This window comes from Sus scrofa, unplaced genomic scaffold (assembly GCF_000003025.6).
Source record: "Sus scrofa isolate TJ Tabasco breed Duroc unplaced genomic scaffold, Sscrofa11.1 Contig486, whole genome shotgun sequence".
Classification (NCBI taxonomy): Eukaryota; Metazoa; Chordata; class Mammalia; order Artiodactyla; family Suidae; genus Sus; species Sus scrofa.
Genome location: NW_018085223.1, coordinates 17,415 through 39,236, shown reverse-complemented (window position 1 = coordinate 39,236; position 21,822 = coordinate 17,415). Strand labels below are relative to the sequence as shown.

General features: G+C 38.0%; 1 protein-coding gene across 1 annotated transcript in view; it reads left to right on the top strand.

The window, feature by feature from the left end:
* Positions 1-2,646: 2,646 nt before the first annotated feature.
* LOC110258846 (ankyrin repeat domain-containing protein 26-like) overlaps positions 2,647-21,822 on the top strand; it is a 33,461-nt gene continuing 14,285 nt past the window's right edge. Inside the window, exons 1-8 of the mRNA XM_021082085.1 lie at positions 2,647-2,804; positions 5,303-5,473; positions 7,510-7,543; positions 8,323-8,464; positions 13,101-13,314; positions 15,039-15,222; positions 16,608-17,549; positions 19,222-19,374. Coding sequence (XP_020937744.1) covers positions 2,647-2,804; positions 5,303-5,473; positions 7,510-7,543; positions 8,323-8,464; positions 13,101-13,314; positions 15,039-15,222; positions 16,608-17,549; positions 19,222-19,374 — 1,998 coding nt within the window. The remainder of the gene's footprint in view (positions 2,805-5,302; positions 5,474-7,509; positions 7,544-8,322; positions 8,465-13,100; positions 13,315-15,038; positions 15,223-16,607; positions 17,550-19,221; positions 19,375-21,822) is intronic.

Here is a 21,822-nt window from a genome sequence, read left to right as displayed (position 1 = left end):
GGAGGGTCTGAACTGTGAGATGGATATCCAGCAGCAGAACTTGTCGGCGAAGTACAGCCTAATATTCCCAGTCTTATGTTCTCATCGTGAGGAAGCATTCAGGACGGAGTTCCCTGGTTGAGCAGCACTGGGTGTTCCCCTCCGTGGGGGGTCATGGGCATATGTGGTCCACTGTGATCGCAGGTACATCCATGTCATAGGACAGGTTGCTGTTTTAGGGGATGGTGTCACATGGGCCCAAAGGGGAGGACTGGAAAGAAGAAGAGACCAGGGCATGGTACGGGTGGGATCAAGGAGACTGTAAACTGACAAAAAGTCCATTGGAAACTTACAACTTCTAATACATATCAAGGTTTGGGGAAGTGTTATAGTGAGGACCTTGAAGCTAGTTTTCAGAAGGGTTAATTAAGTTGAAGTAATGGAGAAGCAGACTCAATATAGACCAGACCTTCTCAGACTTAATGAGTGACTGGAGATCTTGTGGAAAGTGCATCTTCTGAGCCACAGGTGTGAGATTCTGCATTTCTCACAAGCTCTCAAGGGATGCCCAGGTTGCTGGTCTTCAGGCCAGGGTATAGACTTGTGTTAGAGAACTCTGAGAGACAAGCCATTGGCTAGTTCAAGATATAACATGATTAAGGAAAAGCATTCTTTTCTGTTCTTTTTTGGTTTCCTTCTTGCATTTTCTGGCATCACCAAAGGCATGGGGATGTTCCTGGGCCAGCGATGGAACCCACACCACAGCAGCAACCTAAGACATTGCACTGGCAATGTCTCATCCTGAACCTGCTAGGCTGCAAAGCACTCCTGTTTTTCTTTCTGACCATGTTTATAGCTATAGGGCAGGAAAGAGTTGAAGGAGAGATTATCCATGTGAGATACTACAGCCAAGCAGAGAGCAAAAAGGAAGTGGTGGGGATGATCCTTCAAAAGCATGTGAAAGGGGCAGAATTGAGACCACAGATCTAGAGATTGCCTTTGAAGAGGGGAGGACATAGTCAAAGGAAGGAGTGAGGAAAGAAAAGCATTAAGTGGATGATTGTGGAGTGAACGATGAAATTGAAGAGAACGCCTTACAAGTGGCTTCAGTGTATTTGTATCCCTATATTAACTGCAATAATTCATGCGTTGTTTCTTCTGATGGTACCTGGTCATTCACATGGGCTTTCTTGATACTTCTTGATGCTTTTGTTTCTTCTTCTCCTACAGATGATTTAAAAGTCCTATCTCTTAACTCACAGGTTCTTTCTTCTGCTTGATCCATTTTTCCATCAGTGCCTAGTGTATTTTTCCTTTCATTCACTGTATTCTTTAGCTCCAGAATTTCCATTTGGTCCTTTTAAAAAAATACATATATATAGTTATATATAGTTATATATGTATATGTATGTGTGTGTGTATGTGTGTGTGTGTATAGTTATTGTTCCTATCTCTTGTTAAATGTTGCATTTTGTTTGTGTATTATTTTCCTGATTTGGTTGGACTGTGATTATTGGAAGATTATGTGATCCTTTGATGGTATCAAGTTTTCTTGATTTTCCTGTTCCTTAATGTTTTGCATTGCTGTCTTTGCCTTTGAATTCACATTTTCTCTTCCAGTCTTTAATGACTGCCCTCTCCAGTGTGTCTAAGCTTGTACACTTCATTGGTGTGCTGGAAGCTCTCTGCTGGAAATCTGAATTTCCACAAAGGCTCTCTAATCTATGGGTGATTATCTACAGCAATGTTTCCAGGGTTCCATTGATATGGCTCAGTGCGGCTGGAGCCAATTCATGGGGCAGGCAGTGTCCACTGCTGGGGTGGGGTCTGTGTGTCTGTTACTCAGGATACAGGTATGCGGGACTCTTTGCAGGCCCCTTGGTGTCTGGTGCTGGATCCTGTAACTCCTGCAAACCACTTTGGTCCATGGATAGATTCCACATTGGGATGGAGTAGGAAGTACATGATGAGGCACCTCTTTTTCAGCCATGATGCTGCCTTCACCCCAACATATGGGTGTTTTAAAAGTAAATATTTCTTCCTCAAGATATTTCCTTGATTCTTCATGTGCCCTGTGATATTTTTAAAAAATCATTTGAAGTAAACATTGTTATGTTTAAAGCAAAGAACATGCAGTACAAGTCTAAATATTCTCCCATATCTAAGTGCCATTTCTTTGAGACACTGAACTCCAGCTTTTTAGTGTAACATTTGTGGTTCTTCGGACATTCTTGGCAGACTCATCTCTCTGCTTGCTTCCATGTAACTTGTACTTTTCCTTCCAATTCCTTAGAAACACCTACATGTCATGTGCCTCATCATTATGCGCCCATTTGCCGCTCTATGTAGAATGACTTTCTCCCATTTCTTTTCCCCATGACTTCCTCTGTTTTATTTTACCTCTTCTTTAAAAATTTCCTTACATTTACTTACAACTCTCTTATGAGAACTCCTGCACATCACATTGTATCATCACTGTAAACTGTCTTTGAACCAAGAATTTGTATTCCCTTGCATTCAGGTGGTACTTCATAACTGTTTTGTGAATCAATAAATGACTTAAAAGGATAAGAATTGGAATTTTACAACAAAGGTTTAACTATGAGTAGAATTTTTAGAAAACATTGGCTTCTTAATGCATCTCTTTTTAAAAGTAACTGTCCTGGCATGCCCATGAACAACGAATGGAAAAAGGAAATTGAGAAAATGATGTCAAAAGAACCTGTGACTCCATCAGTATTGGAGGAGGCTGATTCACTTACTACTGGTTTACTACATGTGAAGAATGACAGCAGCTTAAGTGAAAGAGATCAGGATGATGGCAGGTAAAATCTACAAATTCTTTATTTCTAGGAGAAAAAAGATTAGCAGCGAATACTCTTTCTGGAAATAGATCAGCATAATATAGTATACAAGCCAAGACAAAGGAATGGCCAGCTCTATCAGGTGAATGCTGCTGAAGAGCTAAGATAAGGATGAGTGCCTTTGATTGGAAGTAGTTTCAAGAAATATGCCCCATAGAAGGTGCCCTGGAGTGAATAAGGGTAAACAACTCCTTAGAGAATATTTACTGGCTACAACTGAAAAGGAATGTGGAGTTCAAGGGAATTCTCTTTTCTTTCTTATGTGAAGATGAGTGATTTAGGTTTTGTTTTGTATTGTTTTGTTTTTTAATGTTGCAAATGACCCAGGAGAGGACCTGTTTCTTCAATTTAGTCCTGTTTGCCTTTCTGGCATTGGAAAGCTTATTGATTGTATTCTATTATCTTTACAATAGTGTAGTAACCTAATTGATGGTACCTGGTAATTCACATAGGCTATCTTGAAAATTTTCATTCTCTTTTACTTTGTCAGAACTCACAGATTCTTTCTTCTGCTTCGATTCTGTTGTCAGTGCTCTTCATCGTGATTTGCCTTTTATTCATTTTATTCTTTAGCTCCAAAATTTCTACTTGGTCCTTCTTAATTATTATTTTTTTTTTTTTGTCTTTTTAGGGCTGTCCCTGTGGCATAAGGAGGTTCCCAAGCTAGGACTCTAATCTGAGCTGCAGCTGCCGACCTATGCCACAGCCACAGCAATGCCAGATCCCAGCCACATCTGCGACCTATACCACAGCTCATGACAATGTCGGATCCTTGACCCTCTGAGCGAGGCCAGGGATTGAACTTTCAACCTCGTGGTTCCTAGTCAGATTCATTTCCACTGTGCCACTGTGGGAACCCCTAATTACTGTTATTTCTATCTCTCTGTTAACATTTTCATTTCATTTATTATTTTCTGATTTTCTTGGGTTGTCTTTCTGTGTTTTAGCTCCCTGAGTTTCCTTAAAACTGCTCTTTTGGCTCTTTATCATGTAGAACGCAGATCTTCATGTCTTTGGGATTGGTTAGTGGAACATTATTGTGATCCTTTGGTGGTATCATGCTTTCTTGATTTTTCAAGTTCCTGGAAGTCTTGCACTGCTGTCTTTGCCTTTCAAGTAGCAGTCACCTCTCCTAGTCTTTAATAAATGCCCTCTCCAGTGTGTCCAACCTTGTATTTTTTGCCCCAGTGGTGTGCTGGAACTTCTCTGCTGGAAACGTGGATTTCCACAAAGGCTCTCTAATCTACGTAAAGTGTTTCCAGGGGCTTCCTGGAAGTGTCTACGTGTGGCTGGGGCCGGTTCATGGGTCAGGCTGGGTCCAAGGCTGGGATGTGCTCTGTATGTCTCTTATTCAATATACAAGATGGGCAGGACTCTTTCTAGGACCTTTGGTGTCTTCTGATAGATCCTATAACTTCCATGAAGCCAGTTTTGTCCATGGGTGGATTCCCCATTTTGGCTGGCAGGGGAGCAGGTTGAGGTACCTCTTTTTGTAGCGATGATGCCACTGTCACCCCAGAATGTGGATGTTATAAAAGTAACTTTTCCACCTCAAGTCATTTCCTTGATTGCTTTTTTCAGGTTATATGTGCCCTGTGCTATTTTTTTGTTTGTTTGTTTTGTTTTGTTTTGTTTTTGTTTTTTTGCTATTTCTTGGGCTGCTCTCACGGCATATGGAGGTTCCCGGGCTAGGGGTCGAATCAGAGCTGTAGCTGCCAGCCTACGCCAGAGCCACAGCAACGCAGGATCCGAGCTGCGTCTGCGAACTACACCACAGCTCACGGCAATGCCGAAACCTTGACCCACTGAGCAAGGGCAGGGATCGAACCCGCAACCTCATGGTTCCTAGTCGGATTTGTTAACCACTGCGCCACGACGGGAACTCCTATTTTTAAAAAAATCATTTAAATTAAGCATTATTACACTTTGAAACAAAAGAAAATATAGTATAAAACTAAATATTACTCCCATGTCTGAATCATTTGTTTTAACTATTGAACTCTAGATTTTTAGTGTAACATTTGAGGTTCTTCAGAATGTCTTTCCAGACCCATCTCTCTACTCATGTCCATGTATTTTGTGCTTCACCATCCAAGTTCCCTGGAAACACCTAGATGTCATGTTCCTAATCATTGTGCTCACATTCTAATCTCTAAGTAGAAAGAGTTTCTCCCATTTCTCTTCTTCATGATCTCCTCTGTTTAATTTCACCTCCTCTCTAAAACCTTCCTTAGAGTCCCTCACAACTCTTACGTATCACATTGTATCATCATTGTAAACTGTCTTTGAAGCAAGAGTTTGTGTTTCCTTGAATACGGTTGGTATTGCATAGCAATTTTTTTTTGAATTAATAAATTACTTAAGGTGGATAAGAGTAGGAATTTTACAAACATTGTTTTTTATTCTTTGTCAGTCAAATTATTAGACAACATTGTCTTTAAAATGGATTTTTTTTAAAGCAGCAGTTCTGGCATGCATATGAAAGAAGTATGGAAAAATGAAAGAGAAAAATGGTCATCAAAAGGACCTGTGATTCCACCAATATTTGAGAAGGCTGATTCACTGCCTATTGATTTACTACACGTGAATGATGACAGAAGCTTAAGTGAAAGAGATCAGGATGATGGCAGGTAAAATTTACAAGTTCTTTATTTCTAGGCGAAAAAAAGATTAGCATTGACTACTTTTTCTAGGAATAGAACAGCATAATATAATATGCGTGCTCAATTATTTCACTTGAACACTGCTGAATGGCTAAGATGAGGATGAGTGCCTTTGACTGGAAGTAGTTTCAGTGGCCCCATGGAAGCTACACTGGAGTGAATATGAGTAAACAACTCCTTAGAGAATATTGACTGGGAAAAGGGGTAGAGAACCTTGTGATAACTGAAGAGGAATGTGGAGTTCAAGGGAGTTTTCTTTCTTATGTTAAGATGGGTATTTCAGGAGTATTTTTGTCTGTAGGAAATGATCTGGTAGAGGACGTTTACATTTGCAACATGAGAAAGCTTATTGGTTGTATTCCATTGCCTTTAAAATAGTATGGTGAACTAACTGCACAATCCTTCTGTTCATGTAGTTTAATGCTAAGGATTTGTTCACTGGCTGTGAAGTGTAATATACTTAAATAATTGAATATGCAGATGATTACTTAGAAGTTGTACTATCATACATATGTACTGAAATTATATAATCATAAATATGCAAACATCTAGGCCACACTGAATAGGATTTAATAATTCCTTGAGGATTCTAGATATTACAGGGTCTTTGCATCACTGATTTTGTGAGGTACTCTAAAACATCAGACTATGTTAACTTCATAATTGTTTGGATTCTAGGGAATAAGGGAAGATTTTGTTTAGAAACAACAGACAAGTAAACTATATAACAAGTCTATTGCAGATTACCACTTTTGGATGATAAAGTTCTAAATGGCATAAGCCATGCTTCCTGTGCCAAAACTGTCTTTTGACAGATATTGTTTGCTCAATAAAGATATAGTAAATGCATGAATAAACAGCTGAATGGGTGAATTAATGCCTGCTGATGAACTTCTTTTGAGAAAGCAAATCTTCATTGAAAGTAGATCTCTAGGAGTTCCTGTCATGGTGCAGTGTTTAACAAACCCAACCAGGAGCCGTGAGGTTGCAGGTTCAATCCCTGGCCTCACTCAGTGGGTTAAGGATCTGGCATTGCTGTGAGCTGTGATGTAGGTCACAGATACAGCTCAGATCCCATGTTGCTGTGGCTCTGGTGTAGACCAGAGGCTACAGCACCAATTAGACCCCTAGCCTGGCAACCTCCATATGCTGTGGGTGTGGCCCTAGAAAAGACAAAAAATAAAAATAAAAATAAATTTAAAAAAGATTTCTAATACTGCCTAGGTCTAAAGTCTTTTTATTTTTAAAAACATGAGCAAGATTCAGAAATCATTTGTAATTATAGCTAGACATGGCATAATAATATAGATTAATTTGCTATCCTATGACTTTAAAACACTTAAAAATAAATATTACTGTCTCAGCCTGCTCTAAAACACAAGTGTTGAAGGTTTCCTGGGTTTGAAATCTGGGTCTGTTACTAAAGAGCTATCCAGGTTTGGGCAAGTTGCTTAGCCTCTCTGTGCCTCATTTTCTCTCTGTGTAAAGTACCTATTGTATTACCTATCTCCCAGAATTGTTGTGAGGATTAAAATGCCTTTTAGACCCATAAAGTGCTTATAACAATGCATGGTAGTTGCTTCGTTAGTCCTTAAAAATGAATACCATGATTTTTAAAAGGGTTTCTTTCAGAAAGTCTTAAGCGATATTTTCCAAATCGGTTAGCTTTTATTACAACAAAATAATAGCTAGCTTTCATTTAAAATGACAACAGAAACCCCTGATATACACCTTCCTAGCACATAATGCAAGTAATGTTATTAATGTTTTCCTCTTGTCAGCTTGATCTAACATTAATGCTTTTGTTAATATTATTATTGGTCTGTTGGCTTTGCCCTTAAATGTTACTCTTTCTATTTATTGTTCAATCCCTTTTGTAGAATCATTATTGCCAATGCAATGATTTTATATAAAAAATGAGTTTAGGTGTTCTTTGTATTTTAAGTATTTAATATTTGCCTGCAAAGAGTGTTTGTTTTTTTTTTGTTTTTTTTTTTTTTCAGGCCTATAAAGAGAACACCTAATGAAGAGAACAAGGTAATGTAAAAAATTAATTATAAAAAATATTATCCTGTAGTAAAAGGTAGTTTATAAAAGGTATAGTAGAGGGAGTTGCTGTGTGGTGCAGTGTGTTAAGGATCCAGTGTTGCTGTTGCATAGGATGTAGCTGAGGCTCAGATGTGACACCTGGCCCAGAACCTTCCACATGCCATGCATGCAGCCACAAAAAAAAAAAGAAAAAAAAAAAAAAGAAAAAGGAAAAGTAGAGAGGAGTTCATTTGCAGCCCAGCAGGTTAAGGACTCAGCATTTTCACAGCTACAGCTCTGGTTGCTGTGATGGAATGGGTTTGATCCCTGGCCAGGAATTTCCACATACTGTGGGAAGGATTGAAAAAAAAAAAAAAAGAAAATCTTGCTTTGTTGCAGAGAGTTCCTGTTGTGGCTCAGTGCTGTCCCTGTGAGGATGCAGGTTCAATCACTGGCCCCACTCAGTGGGTGAAGGGTCCAACTTTTCCACAAGGTGCAGCATAGGTTGCAGATGTGACTCAGATCCCTCTTGCCCTGGCTGTGGCATAGGCCTGTAGCTGCCACTCTCATTTGACTCCTAGCCCGGGTACATCCATACACTATGGCGTGGCTGGAAAAACAAACAAAAGTTTAGAAACATTATTAATAAGGTTATCCTTTCCATAAAAGTTTTTTTAAAGAAGTATCTATGTTTTTGCTTTCATAAAATATGGATATTTATCATCTCTGTACACCTATTTTTTATAAATATTTGGGAGACATTGTGAAAGATTATTATTTATTTGTAGGTCAAAGAGCAAATTAATTCTGTGGATGACTTTGATGACTTAACTCAGTTACCTGAAACAGCTTCCAAGGATCGTGAGTTGCTTTCCTCTAAATCTATGAATGCTATGTTGCTAATTGAACAACTTGGCACGGAGTGTAAAGGTAGGCCTGTTGTATACATAGAAAGCCTTTTTGTGTATAGTGTAGTAATACATACATAGCTTGTCTAGTACTGTACATGGACTACAGGTATGTTATTGTGCTGTCTGTCTCAGAAAAATGATTTACATAATGAGTTATTATATGCTCTCAGGCAAAGGGCTGTGATAATTCCCACTCACTGCGCTTTTGTGATTCTCCTTTTCTCCTGGGCCTTCACCCAAGGTCCGGTTATCATTTCCCTCCTAGAATACTGAAGTGCATGACTTCCGTCACTTCCCTCCTAGAATATTTGGGTAACCTGGGAACTTTTTTCCTTGCCACTCCATCTCCTGAAACCATAATTACTGTGTATTTGGAAAATGTTGGCCTTATCATGGTACCCCCTTGCTTAAAATCCAGTTGCTGCTTCTCTTTGCTGTCTGGTTAAAGCCACAGTCCCTTAACTTTATCTTGTGCCCATTTTATAGCCTTCTTTCCCCATGAATTTTAGAATCAGTTTGTCAGTTTCTTTAAGAATAATCTGATCATCTACTGGAAATTAGTTTTGGATTATGTTGAATTGACAGATTTATTTGGGGGAGAATTGACTTCTTAATAACAATGTTGAATTTTCAACCCTTAAACAATTGTTTTTCTCCATTTATGAGACCTTTCTTCCTTGATTTTCTCAGGAATATTTTGTCATTTTTAGTGTATGGATTTTTCCATCTTTTATGAGAGTAACTGGATTTCTTTTTTCTCGGTGCAGTTGTAGTATATTTTAAATTTTAATTTCTGAGTGTTTATTCTGATTATAGAATTAGAGTTGGTTTCTGTGACTCAATTCTGAGTCCTCCAACTTTACTGAACTCATGTTATTATTAGTCCTAGTGGATTTTTGTAGATTCTCTCAGATTTTCTAAATAAGCAAAGGTTGTCAGGGTTTTTCATTCTTAAACTACTATCTGACTAAAGAGAGTTCATATTTAAGACTTGCAGCCAGCACATTCTCTGTCCATCTAATCAGCTCTGCCATTGAGCCATGGCACATAACCACAGACAACAGGTGAATTAATGGACACGGCTGCAGTTCAGAACTTTATTTACCAAAGCAAGCAGCCTGGCCCAGAAGGTGGAATTAACTGACTCCTATTACGTAGCCATGTTGCCTGCTGGTTAGCAGACAGTTTTACTTCTTCATTTCCCCTCCAATGCCTTCTGTTTCTTTATTTTGATCCATTGCACTGGCTGGAAACTCTAATATTGTGCTGCATAGGAGTAGAAGAAGCTCTTCCTGTTTGTTCCTTAACTCCTGGGAAGATCATTCAGTTCTTCTTCATTACAATATGATATCAACTGTGGGATACTGATAGCTCTTTATCACATAGAAGTTCCCTTGTATTCCTAGGTTGCTGGAGGTTTTTTATCAGGAAAAGAGGTTGAGTTTTGTCAAGTGGCTCTTTCATCTACTGTTATGGTCCCAGGATGTTTCTTTTTCAGTTGGTTCATGTGGTGATTAACATTAATAGATTTTTAAATGTTAAAACAACCCTGCATTCTTGGGACACACCCCATTTGGTCATGATGAATTATCCTTTTAATGTGTTTTCAGATTTAATTTGTTTTTTGTTTTGTTTTGTTTTGTTTTGTTGGTCTTTTTGAGTGCTTCACCCATGGCATATGGAAGTTCCCAGGCTAGGGGTCAAAGCAGAGCTCCAGTACAGGCCTATGCCACAGCCACAGCAATGTGAGATCTGACTGGCTTCCACAACCTATGTCTCAGCTTCCAGCAACGGTGGATCCTTAACCCACTGAGCAAGACCAGGGATCAAACCCACATCCTCAGGGATATTTGTCTCAGTCTTAACCCACTGAACCACAATGAGAATTCCTGTTTATTTTTAATTTAGAATTTTACCTCCATTTTCATGACTAGTTTTCTTTCTTCCAAGACCCTTGTCTGGTCTTGGTTTCAGGATAATACTAATTTTATAGAATGCTTTGGAACATATTTCTCATCTTCATTTTTTGAAGAGAGTTTATGTGGCATTAATATTTTTTTCTTTTACTTTTTCTTTCTTTTTTTTTTTTCTTTCATTCTTTTACATATGGAAGTTCCCAGGCTCAGGGCAATGCTGGGTCCTTAACCCACTGAGTGAGGCCAGGGGTCAAACCTGCATCCTCATGGATACTAGTTAAATCTGTTACCACTGAACCACAACAGGAAATCCTGGAATTGTTATTTCTTACTCAAATGTATGTTAGAATTCATCAGTGTAGCTATTTGGACCTGGAATTTTCTTTGTGGAAAGGAGTTTACCTAGAACTTTCATTTGTGTTTTAGATTCAGGGCTCTTTAGCTTATTTTTTTCTTTCTTCCATCTTCCTCCCTCCTTCTCTCCTTCCTTCCTATCTTTCTATCTCTCTCTCTTTCTCTTTCTTTCTTTTCTTTCTTTTTTTCCTCTTTCTTTCTTTCTTTCTTTCCTTTCTTTCTTTCTTTCTTTCTTTCTTTCTTTCTTTCTTTCTTTCTTTCTTTCTTTCTTTCTCTTTCCTTCCTTCTTCCTTCTTCCTTCCTTCTTCCTTCTTCCTTCCTTCCTTCCTTCTTTCTCCTTTTAGGGTCCCACCCAGGGCTTATGGAAATTCCCAGGCCAAGGGGCTGATTCAGAGCCACAGATGCCAGCCTTTGCCACAGCCATAGCAACACTGGATCTGAGCCACATCTGCAGCGTCCACGGCAGCTGACAGCAGTTCCAGATCCTTAACCCACTGAACAAGGCCAGGCATAAAACCTGCATCATTATGGATACTATTCAGTTTCTGACCCACTGAGCAACAATGGCAACTCCTATTTGTTCTTTCTTGATTGAGCATTGGTAATTTCTCTTTCAAGCAAGTTACTCATGTCATCCGAGTTTTCAATTTTATTTACATAAGGTTTATAATATTACCCTGCCTTTCCATTGATATTTGTAGAATCTGTAGCAATATCATGTTAGCCATTTTGGAAATTGGTAATTTGTGCATTCCCTCACCTTTTTTTTCCTCACCAGCCTGGCTAGGTGTTTCTCACTTTTATTCATCCCCTGAAAACATTTGGTTTCATCGATATTTACACATTGTCTTATTTGTTTTCTTTCTCATTGAGTTTTGTCTTTGATGTTTATTGTTTCCTTTCTTCTGCCTGCTTGGGTTTAGTTTGCTTTTTTTCTAATTTTGCATGGTGGAGCCCAAGGTCATTGATTTGAGACTTTTCTTCCTTGGTAATATAGACATGCAGTACTATAAATTTTCATGTAAGTAAGCAGCATTTCATAAATTGTAGTGTGATGTGTTTTCATTTTTGTTCAGTCTAAAATACTTTGCAACTCCTCTTTTCATTGCGTCTTTGACTCGAGGGTTATTTAGATGTGTGCTATTTAGTTTCTGAATATTTGAGTGTTTTCCAGAGATAGGTTTGTTCTTGATTTACAATTTGATTGCTTGGTAGTCAGAGAACATACTTAGTATGACTTTGATCTTTTTGACTTACTCCTTTTGTTACGATTTATTTTATGCCCCAGAATAGAGTCCTTTCTGGGAAGTGTTCTATGGCTACTTGTAAAGAATGTTGATGTTCAAGTCTTAATATCTCCATGCCGATTTTCTGCCTGTCTTTTCTATCACTTACTTGAGTGAGGGGTAATGAAATCTCAGACTATGATCACAAATTTGTCTGTTTCTCTTTGCAATTCTCTCAATTTTTGCTTCATGGTTTTTTAAAATGATTTTTCGTGTATTTTTCATCAATTAATTCCCTTTTTGGCCATGCCTGTGGCATAAGGAAGTCCCCAGGCCAGGGATAAAACCCACATCACAGCAGCAACCTGAGACACTGCAGTGACAATCCTTAAACCACTCACCACCAGGGAACTCCCTCTCCTCTCATGTTCTGACCTAAGATCTCCATCTGCTTTGCTTTCACCAAACTCTCAGCATCATCCCTTCAACTTAGGGAGCCTGGTGGCCTCCACTTCAGTCCTTCTCCCTGTGTCATGACCTGAAAATTCTCTCAAGGCAGTGAGCTGGGATGTTTTTGGGCTAATAAGCTCATGTGTTTTCAGGGATCATTGTCCTTCATTGCCTGAAGCCCTGTGTCTTGAATGTCATTTTTAGTGTATTCTGTTTGTTTTGCTTTTGCTTATTTCAGGTAGGAGGTAAATTGGTACCTGTTCCTCTGTTCCTCTGTCTTGGCTAGAATCAGATTGCAGGAGCATGTGGGCATGTGCTGCAGACTGTCTGCAGTGTTCTTCTTCCTCCTTTGCTCCGTGCTTCCTGTTCAGCCTTCTTGTCTCAGTGTAGCCATCCCTTCCTTCGGGAAATCTTCCCTGACCCAGTCTACGTCACATTTTGTGATGTGAGCCTAGAACTCTCTTGTCTTATAGTACCTATCTGAGTTTATCATTATGTGTCTTTCTCTTCTGCTAGACTTTAAGCTAAACAAGAGCCAGTGGTCTTATCTGTTTTATCTGCTGAGCTTAATATCATGCCTTCCACATTGTAGCTACTCAATATGTATCTGTTCAAGGTACAGATGTGTGAATGTACAAAGTACATGGTCCTTTATCTACAAAAATAATTCTTATATTTTATTTCCCTCTTTCTTTTCTTCTGAATGCAGATTCTGTTAGCGTATTGAAAAAGCAGGATTCAGTTCTTTCAGATGACAGTTTACTAGAGATTAAAAAAAGCCACTATGAACTACTTACAGGAAAAATTAAAAAAATGAAAAGTAAGATCATTGGGTTACGAACGGAGCTATCAGAAGCAAAAGAAGTGAAATCACAGTTAGAACACCAAATACTGGGGTGGCAACAAGAGTTCTACAGTTTGAGGTACCGAGCATCTTGGTTTTAATATTTGAAGACATATTTGAACTATTTTTATTTACTTTCATGATGCATACGTCGAAGCAAAGTTTTATAATTGCTAACTTACCTTCCAGGATTTATATGGGTGAAAACATCATTAGTATTGTGGAATATGGAATTCTTAGAAATAATACAGCAAGTTCTTAACAGTGAAAACTTGTAACAATTTAATGTATTTTTTCTAAATCATCATTTTCATGACCATACTGAAGTCCACCTTATGAAAACCTCATTGCTTATTTAACTGATTGAATTTTGGTTGTTTTTCATTTTTCTGTATTATACTTAATGCTCCAAAAGAACATCTTCTATAAATTCATGTCTTCATTTCTGATTATTTATTTTGAGTAAATTCTTTAATTTTGTATTATTTGGTTAAAGTATAAGAACTTTTTAAACATCTTCGATGCATATTTCTTTCGGTTCGTTTATTTGTTTCTTCCTTTTTCAGTTGCACTTAGAGCATATGAAACTTCTTAGGTCAGAGATCAAACTGACAATGCCACAGAGATAATCCTTACTCTTAACACATGGTGCCACAGCAGAAACTCCTCGATCCATATTTCTCAGTTTTTCTCAAGGAAGATTACTTTATATCTTGCTTTACATTCCCACACACAGACATATGAAATGGTCATTTTTTCTAAAGACAAATTTTTTTAAATACTTTTGCAATTTTCTTATGTGTGGATGGAGAAAAGATAAAATTGAAAGTGACTATGGATTAATCTATTCAACATCATTCTCTTACACAGATAAAGTTAAAGGATCTATGCTGAAAGCGCATATTATTCTTTATTTTTAAATGAATTAATGGGAATCCCATCTTGTTCCAAAAAGGGTTTAAAATGATTTATTAAGTAGATAATAATCAACAAGATAAGTTGAAAGGGTTTCAAAAGGAAAAACGTAAAAAGTGTAGGGCAGGGAGTTCCTGCTGTGGCACAGCAGGTTATGGATCTGCCATTGTCTCTGGAGTGCCACAGTTCGATCCCTGGCCTGGTGCAGTAGTTAATTAAGGGTCGGGTGTTGCCCTAGCTGTGACATAGGTCATTGCTGCAGGTCAGACTTGATCCCTGGTCCAGGAACTTCCATATGCTACAGGTGTGCCCCCGCCCTCAAAAAAATGGGAAAAAAGTGTAAGGCCACAGATCTTAGACTCCCTAGCCTGGTTTGGGATTATAGTAATGTGCAGAGAGATGTTCTGTAAAAGACATCTACAGAGGTTAGCTTGCACTATAAATCATTTAGGGGTACCTGTGATAGTTCATGAAGGTTCAATTTCATTTCGAGTTTGCTTGTAAACTTGTTTCTAAATAACACCGTCTCTTTTTACTTAGAAACTAAATTGGCTGTCCTAATGGAACAGGAATTAGGACTATGTGGAGAAAAGGCCAGTTTTCAACTCTAATTTTACTGAATAGCTTCAAAATTTCTTTCCTACACTGTTCATTAGTTGCTATTGGTTAAAACTTACTAAGAAGCAGAACTTTTTTTCATTGCTATGTTTCAAGTGTTTCTATTTCTATGAAGAGACTGAAGTGATGAATTGAAGTATAAGACCTGGAAAGGAAAAAAAAAATGGAGAACATAGACATTTCATTAGTATACTATGAAGAACCAGATCATAAAATGAACCTTTTATTTCCTAACAAAACAAATTTTAAGATAAGCATATTTAACTACAGATGCACCTTAAAACAAGAAGAGGAGAAAAGAAGAAATGTTTATAAGTTATATGAAAAAACTAGGAAGGAGTTAAGAAGAAGAAAAGAAAGATATGATAAAGAAGCTGAAATGAAACAGCAACTTGAACTGACTGTCCAAGCACTGGACATGGAATTGAGGGCGGTGAGAAATAATCTGAACCAGGTAAATTAATCTTTGGTGCAAATTTCACATTTTGAACTCTATTTCACCCACATTATTTATCATATCCCTTTGATATAATATATGTTATTCAAGTTTAAAACAAACAAAAGTGATCTCATCCTAAATATGAACTATGACACAGCTTAAATGATCATTTTCTTGCAATTCTTGGATTCTAGTAGATGCTTTGTATATGTTTTATGAATGGAGGAATGGAAGGTAAATTGAGCTGAATCATTAACATAATAATTGGCATTTTTGGTCCATTCAACAATGTAATCATCTTTTTTTTTTTTCCTTTTTTGGTTGCCCTGCAGCATGTGGAGTTTGCAGGCAGATCCAAGCCACCACAGTTGCAGGTAACAAACCTACATCCTAGCACTGGAGAGACACTGCCAATCCCTTTGAGCCCCAGCGGGAACTCCAAGTAACATTCTTGATTCAAATCCCTGTGTGCATTTTGGTTTTTTGTTTGTTTGTTCTGCTTTGTTGGGGCTGCCCCTACCACATTCCTGGGCCAGGAACTGAACTCACACCATAGCAGTGACCCTAGCCATTTCATGTCTATTACTATTTAAAACATTTTAAAGAGGAATTAACGTTATTGTAGCAGCAAATAATCTCACGATTTTCTAAGAAGCGCTCTATAAATTTTACCTGATTTACCATTAGTGTATTACCATTAGTGAAACTTAAGGCTTCCTTTGTGTTTATATTTATACTACAGAAGTAGTTGTGATATAATGTAGAGGACTCATAGTAGAAACAGAAGACCTGGGGAAAACCCTTCAGCTTGCTTATATGTGTAAGTTCTTCATCCAGAGTTGCCATAGTGAGTTAATTGCTGTTTATGGAAGTTCTTAGTATAGTGACTAGATTTGTCAGTTATCAGTGGATGTAACTCCTATAACTGTAAAAATATTAGGAAAGTGGAATATTTATGAAACATTCTCTGGAAAAAAGTGTTTGGGAAAATCAGTCTGTTCAAACTATGTACAAAGATAACGCTCTTCCTGTGGGGTGGCTGTATAGCTGAGATACCAGATGGAATTCTTCAATGTAGTCAGATGTATTCATCTTTTCTTTTAAGCCTTTTGGCTTTCTTGTAATTCAGAGAAAGGCCTTTCTAATTCTGAGCTTTTTAAAATGCTCTTGTGGTTTCTTTTTATTCTCTTGGATTCATTGTCTTCAGTTAATTTTTTTTTTTTAATTTTGGGAGATTTCTGCTTGTGTAAAGTCTGAGGGATGTATCCAACTTTCATTTTTTCCTGTTGGATATCCATTTACTGCAGTCTTCTCATGGTATAAATATATAGTCTAGTCTTTGAGAGGAAATCAGGTGTCAATTTGAGTACTAGCTAAAAGTCTCCTTTGTTTTTACCTAGGGTGATGAGAGTCACGAAAAAGCAAAAGAACTGTTGCCTAAAAACCACATGTCACAGAATGAAATTGCCATGTTAAAACACAAAATAGAGGCAGTGGAAAATCATAACCAGGAAATGGAGAAGAAATATTTTATGGACATGAAAATTGTAAAAAAGAAGTATGCTGAAGTTCGAAAGACAATAAAACTTAATGAGGAAACATTAACAAAAATAATCTTGGAACGCAATGAACTGACAGCTGAGAATACAATGCTGAAGTCTGAACTGGAGAATGAAAGACAAAATAAAGAAAGACTGGAAAGGCAAGTTGAATCATACCGCTCTAGATTGGCTGCCACCCATGATCAAGTGCAAAGTCAGACATCAAAAAGAGACCTGGAACTTGCCTTCCAGAGAGGAAGAGATAAGTGCTTACCCTTACAAGATGAAATAAATTTGGATGTGTCTAACCTGAAAGATAATGAGGTGCATTCCCAGCAACTGTCTAAGTCTGAAGGAAAATCCAATGGCCTAGAAACCGAGCTCCATCACGGGAGAGATGCTCTCAGAGAAAAGTCTTTGGTGTTTGAAACTGTACCTGTACAGAGAGACCTAAGCCAAGCACAGTGTCAGAAGGAAATTGAACACATGCCTCCAAGTGAACAAGGCAAAGTGAAGAAGTACATGGACAAACAGGAATCCTCGAAGGGGAGATTATCCCAACTAGAGAGTGAAAACCTCTTGCTGCGACAGCAGCTGGATGACTTGCAAAACAAAAAGGAGAGCCAGCAGAAAAGGGTAATTAACATCCAGGACCAGTTTCAGGATACTGTGAAGAGTCTTCAAGCCAAAAGTGAAAAGCAATATCTGATGCTGGAGGAAAGAAACAAGGAGTTAACTAAGGAATATAGTCACCTAAAAGAGAGTATTAATCAGTATGAAAATGAGGCAATGGAAAGAGAAGTAAGTGTCCAGAAAGAAAGAGAATTGTCAGACTTCCTGAAGGAAAATTTGATGATGGCCACATTTGACTCTAGCTGAATATAAGAAAAATATAGGTTTATATAGGCCATATAGATATTTTATATGTGTGTGTGTGTGTGTGTGTGTGTGTGTGTGTGTGTTTAGGCTATAAATTAGCCTGAAAGCATAGCTTGTATCCAGAAACCAAAATTAGACCTGAGAGTGCTTGATGCTGAGTAAAGACAAGATGTCACCTAAGAAATTTTAAGAGATTAAGTTATAAATTGTTAATAGATAGAGACAGATATTAATTTATTCTTACACTGCTAGAATGATAATTTCAGTCGTTACGGTCACTCATTGTCATGTCACGGTGGAGAAGATCAACGCAATGCTCATACCTAGTATGAGTATTTGATATTAATATTCACGTGGACGGATGGCCTTGACAGCCCCATCCAGATTCCCAGATGGACTGAAGTGCAGGTGCTGTGTCTCATAGTGCTTTTCCTTCAGTAGGCTTTCATACCTGTTTCAATGGTACAATGTTATTCATGGTCATTGGAATTAAATTTGGAAATATTTGTCTCAAAACATGTGTTCTTATAATAACCTCTCTACTCTTTAAAGGCATCTGCTTTTCATTAAATCCTCATTTGGGACAAATGTGAGTTTTAACAAAACTGCATTTGATTTAATCTTCCCACTGCTACTGATAATTTACTTTGAACATGTGTACCAATGAGTTGCTCATATTCTCATTTTATGGCTCAATTACTATTATTTGGATATGAGTTTGTCCAGCACAGAACTGTAGCTCTCTGATTGATCAAATTTGCACTGGATTCCTATCCTCAGAGTAATGAGAGGTGACAGGGTTCTTGAGAGGCAGGAACAGAGTGGGTTGAGGCGAGGGCTGTAGGGGCTGTAGTCAGGGAGGCAGGTAGAGGCCAGGTTACCAAAGGGCCCTGAAATCCATGGGCGTGACCTCATTTGAGCACCAAATTGAATCTGTGAGGAACTCTGTTTTGGTTTTGTTTTGTTTTGTTTGAGTTTTATCAAAGTATATTTACAGTGAGAACTCTGAAGTTAATGGAAGCGAGGAGGGAATATGTTCAACAAGGTGGAATTTACCACTACCTGTTAGAATTGTGCACCTATTTTTTTTCTTTTTTTGTTTATTTGTTTGTTTGTTTGTTTGTTTTGAGGTGGGTGCTGCCTTCTGCATGAGTAAATTCCTGGGCAAGGAATCCGGCACACAACACAGCAGTGATCCCAGCCACTGCAATGGCAATACTGGATCCTTAACACACTGGGCCCAAGAGAATGCCTTTATTCTTTTTTATTCTTTCTTTTTTTTTTTTTTCACCTCCATTTCTTTATGAGACTTCAGGAGTTAGTAGAGCTCTGCACATTCATTGGCGGGGTTGGGGGAGTGGGGAGCAGGCCTGAATCTGTCTGCTAATAACTTAATGTCCTGAAGGCAGGAGGGTAACACCTGCTGTATCTTTAACCAAATTCAGTGAGCTGGAAGGTGTGCATGTGAAGGAAAGAAGAAGGTGGATTGATGTCTGTGGTGATAGTTTTCAAAGCACATATATTGGAGTTAACTATTATTAATGTAACTAATAATAAGGTGATTTATAAAATCAGTGACAGAGTATCTTACTAGGTGGTTGTGGAACAACTTCAACAAGAACTGGCTGATTCCCTAAAAAAGCAGTCGCTGTCTGAGGCTTCATTGGAACTCATGTTACGTGATTGTGCTAAATTAGAAGATGAGAGACAGGATTTAAAGAAGAAAGTACATCAAATGACAAGTAAAGTATGTATGAGATTGTTAAATGTTGATGTATAACATAAAAGGCTTTAGGATAGTAATTCCCATGGACAGCTTTCTTTTGTATTTTCTTTACAATTATTTTATTTCCATTTTATTATCTTAATTACACACATTTCTTAAACACTGCTTTTGTTCTGCTCTTTGTATGCTGTATTTTTCTTATTCTATTTCCCCGTGGGAAAGTAGAGAATGATACATCACTCCTCAGAGAAGTTGAGAGACTTTGCTTTTTCTATTCAACAGTACTTTTTAGTGATATCTCTACAACGATGATCAGACAAGCCAGATAAAATCAGAGGAGAATGTTTAATGGAATGATCAAAAAAATTGCAATTTCTTACCTTCACTTTGGTGAAGGGTATGGCATCTGTGTGTATTTATTTTGTGGATTTCAGATTAACTTGTGCAGAGAGGTCATTCTACAAACCAGTTGAAATTAGGCTTTGCCTTTCTTTTCTTTTCAATTGAGCTCTGTTGTTGAAATATGGAGATACTCAGATCTCATGTAGTAGAGAATTAAGAAAATTATCTAGATCCTGCCACTGGATTTTTTTAAAACTTCAGAGACATAATTCATATATCTATAATTCACCCACTTAAATTGTATATTTCAGTATTTCCTATGTTAGAGGGTTATGCTACTATCACAACAATCAAATTTAGCATGTTTCCATCACCCCAAAAAGAAGCCCTGCATCCCTTAGCGATCACCCACAGCTCCCCATCTCCCTCAGCACCAAGCAGGTACCAGGCTAATTTCTCCACAGATGTGCCCATTCTGGGCGTTGCATATAAATGGAATCACATGGTACGTGGTCCTTCATGACTAGTTTTTTTCACTTGACATAAAGTTTTCAAAGTTTTACCATGTTTCAGCCCATTATCAGCACTTCCATTTTGTTCATTGTTGAGCAATACTCTGCTGTATAGTTAAAACATTGATCCTTTCACCAGTCGATGGGCCTTTGTGTGCTTCCACTTTGGGGCTATAAAGAATGCCACTGTAAACATTCATTTTCAAGTTAGGGTGTGGACCTGTGTGGATAATTTCCCTGCTGTTGGATTTTATCCTCTGAGTGAACTGGCTGATTTCACCTGTTCCTGGCCTTTCCTTGTGCTGTCCTTTCTGTCTTTTCAGTTTCTTTTCCTCTCGCCTAATCCTCCATTTATGTGGGCCTGCTCCCAGTCTCTCCTTCTGCAGAAAGCTTGTTTTCTCCATCATTCACCCTGTCCTCTTCAGCTGTTGTCATCTGGTCTGTGCAGGACAACTTAGCTCTTCATTTCACACTGCTTTAACTTGTTGTCATGAGCAATAATCCTGTCTAAGTATACATTTGTCTTTCAGGGAATGTTATGGGATATGCATGGCACCTCTCCTTGCATAAACTGAACATATTTTAGCCTAACAGTTATTAGGATTAGGTTAAGTACTTTATGCCAAACCAATAATTCCTTCTTAGAGATGAAATATAAAATTTTGTTTATTAAATTCTTTTTTAAGCATGAAATATAAGATAAAAACACTTAATCAAGAAGAATTGCTCAAGTGAATGCTCATTTTTCTCCCTCACTATGAAAAAAAAAATTTCTAATTTGCTTTCCTTCATTATGTAGCCAAAACTGGGATTTCCAGATGGAGAGAATTTCACCAATTGTAAAGCTCTGGGGCAGCAATTCTGATTTTGATAGGCCATAACCTTAATTTTCTCACCCGAGTACTTGCTGGAGCAGCTGGACATAAACAGTTGCTGGGAATAAATTGATTCAGAACTTTGGGAAATATCCATGCCAATGGATTAACATTTCCTCTAACAGTCGTGTAAGTCATGTACTATCAATCAGTACTACTCAATCCAGGTGCTATTTGCATTGTAGTCCATGGTCACTGACCAGTGAGTAGTACAGAGAGGAAGTAAGTTATAAATTATTATAAGTGGAAAAAAATAGTAGTGGGTTGGTGGAATTAGCGTAAGTCTTTGAAGTTCTGGGCATCTGCTCTGGGCCTCAGGCTCCCCATTGTCCGCCACTTTCAATGGTATGAAGAGGGATTTCCATGTGACTTGTAGAGAAGACCATGTCCATTGGCATGCTATCTGCCTAAACATTAAATTGTTTAGAACATACGCTATAGCAACAGTAATAATGCTAATTGCAAACACTTAGCACTTCCTATGTGCCACCTGCTCTTCTAAGTACATTATATGCATTTCCCAATTTAAGCTTCCCAACATTCCAGTGAGGTAGATGCTATTATTATCTCCATTTTTCAGATGGGGAAACTGAGACAGACAGAAATGTAAGTGGTATGCTCAAGGGCACACGGCTAATAAGGGGTGGGATTGGGACTGAGAACCACACATCCTGGCTCCTGTGTAGATACTGTCCAACTAGACCAAGAGAATTTCATAATCCCTGGACTGGCCATGGTCA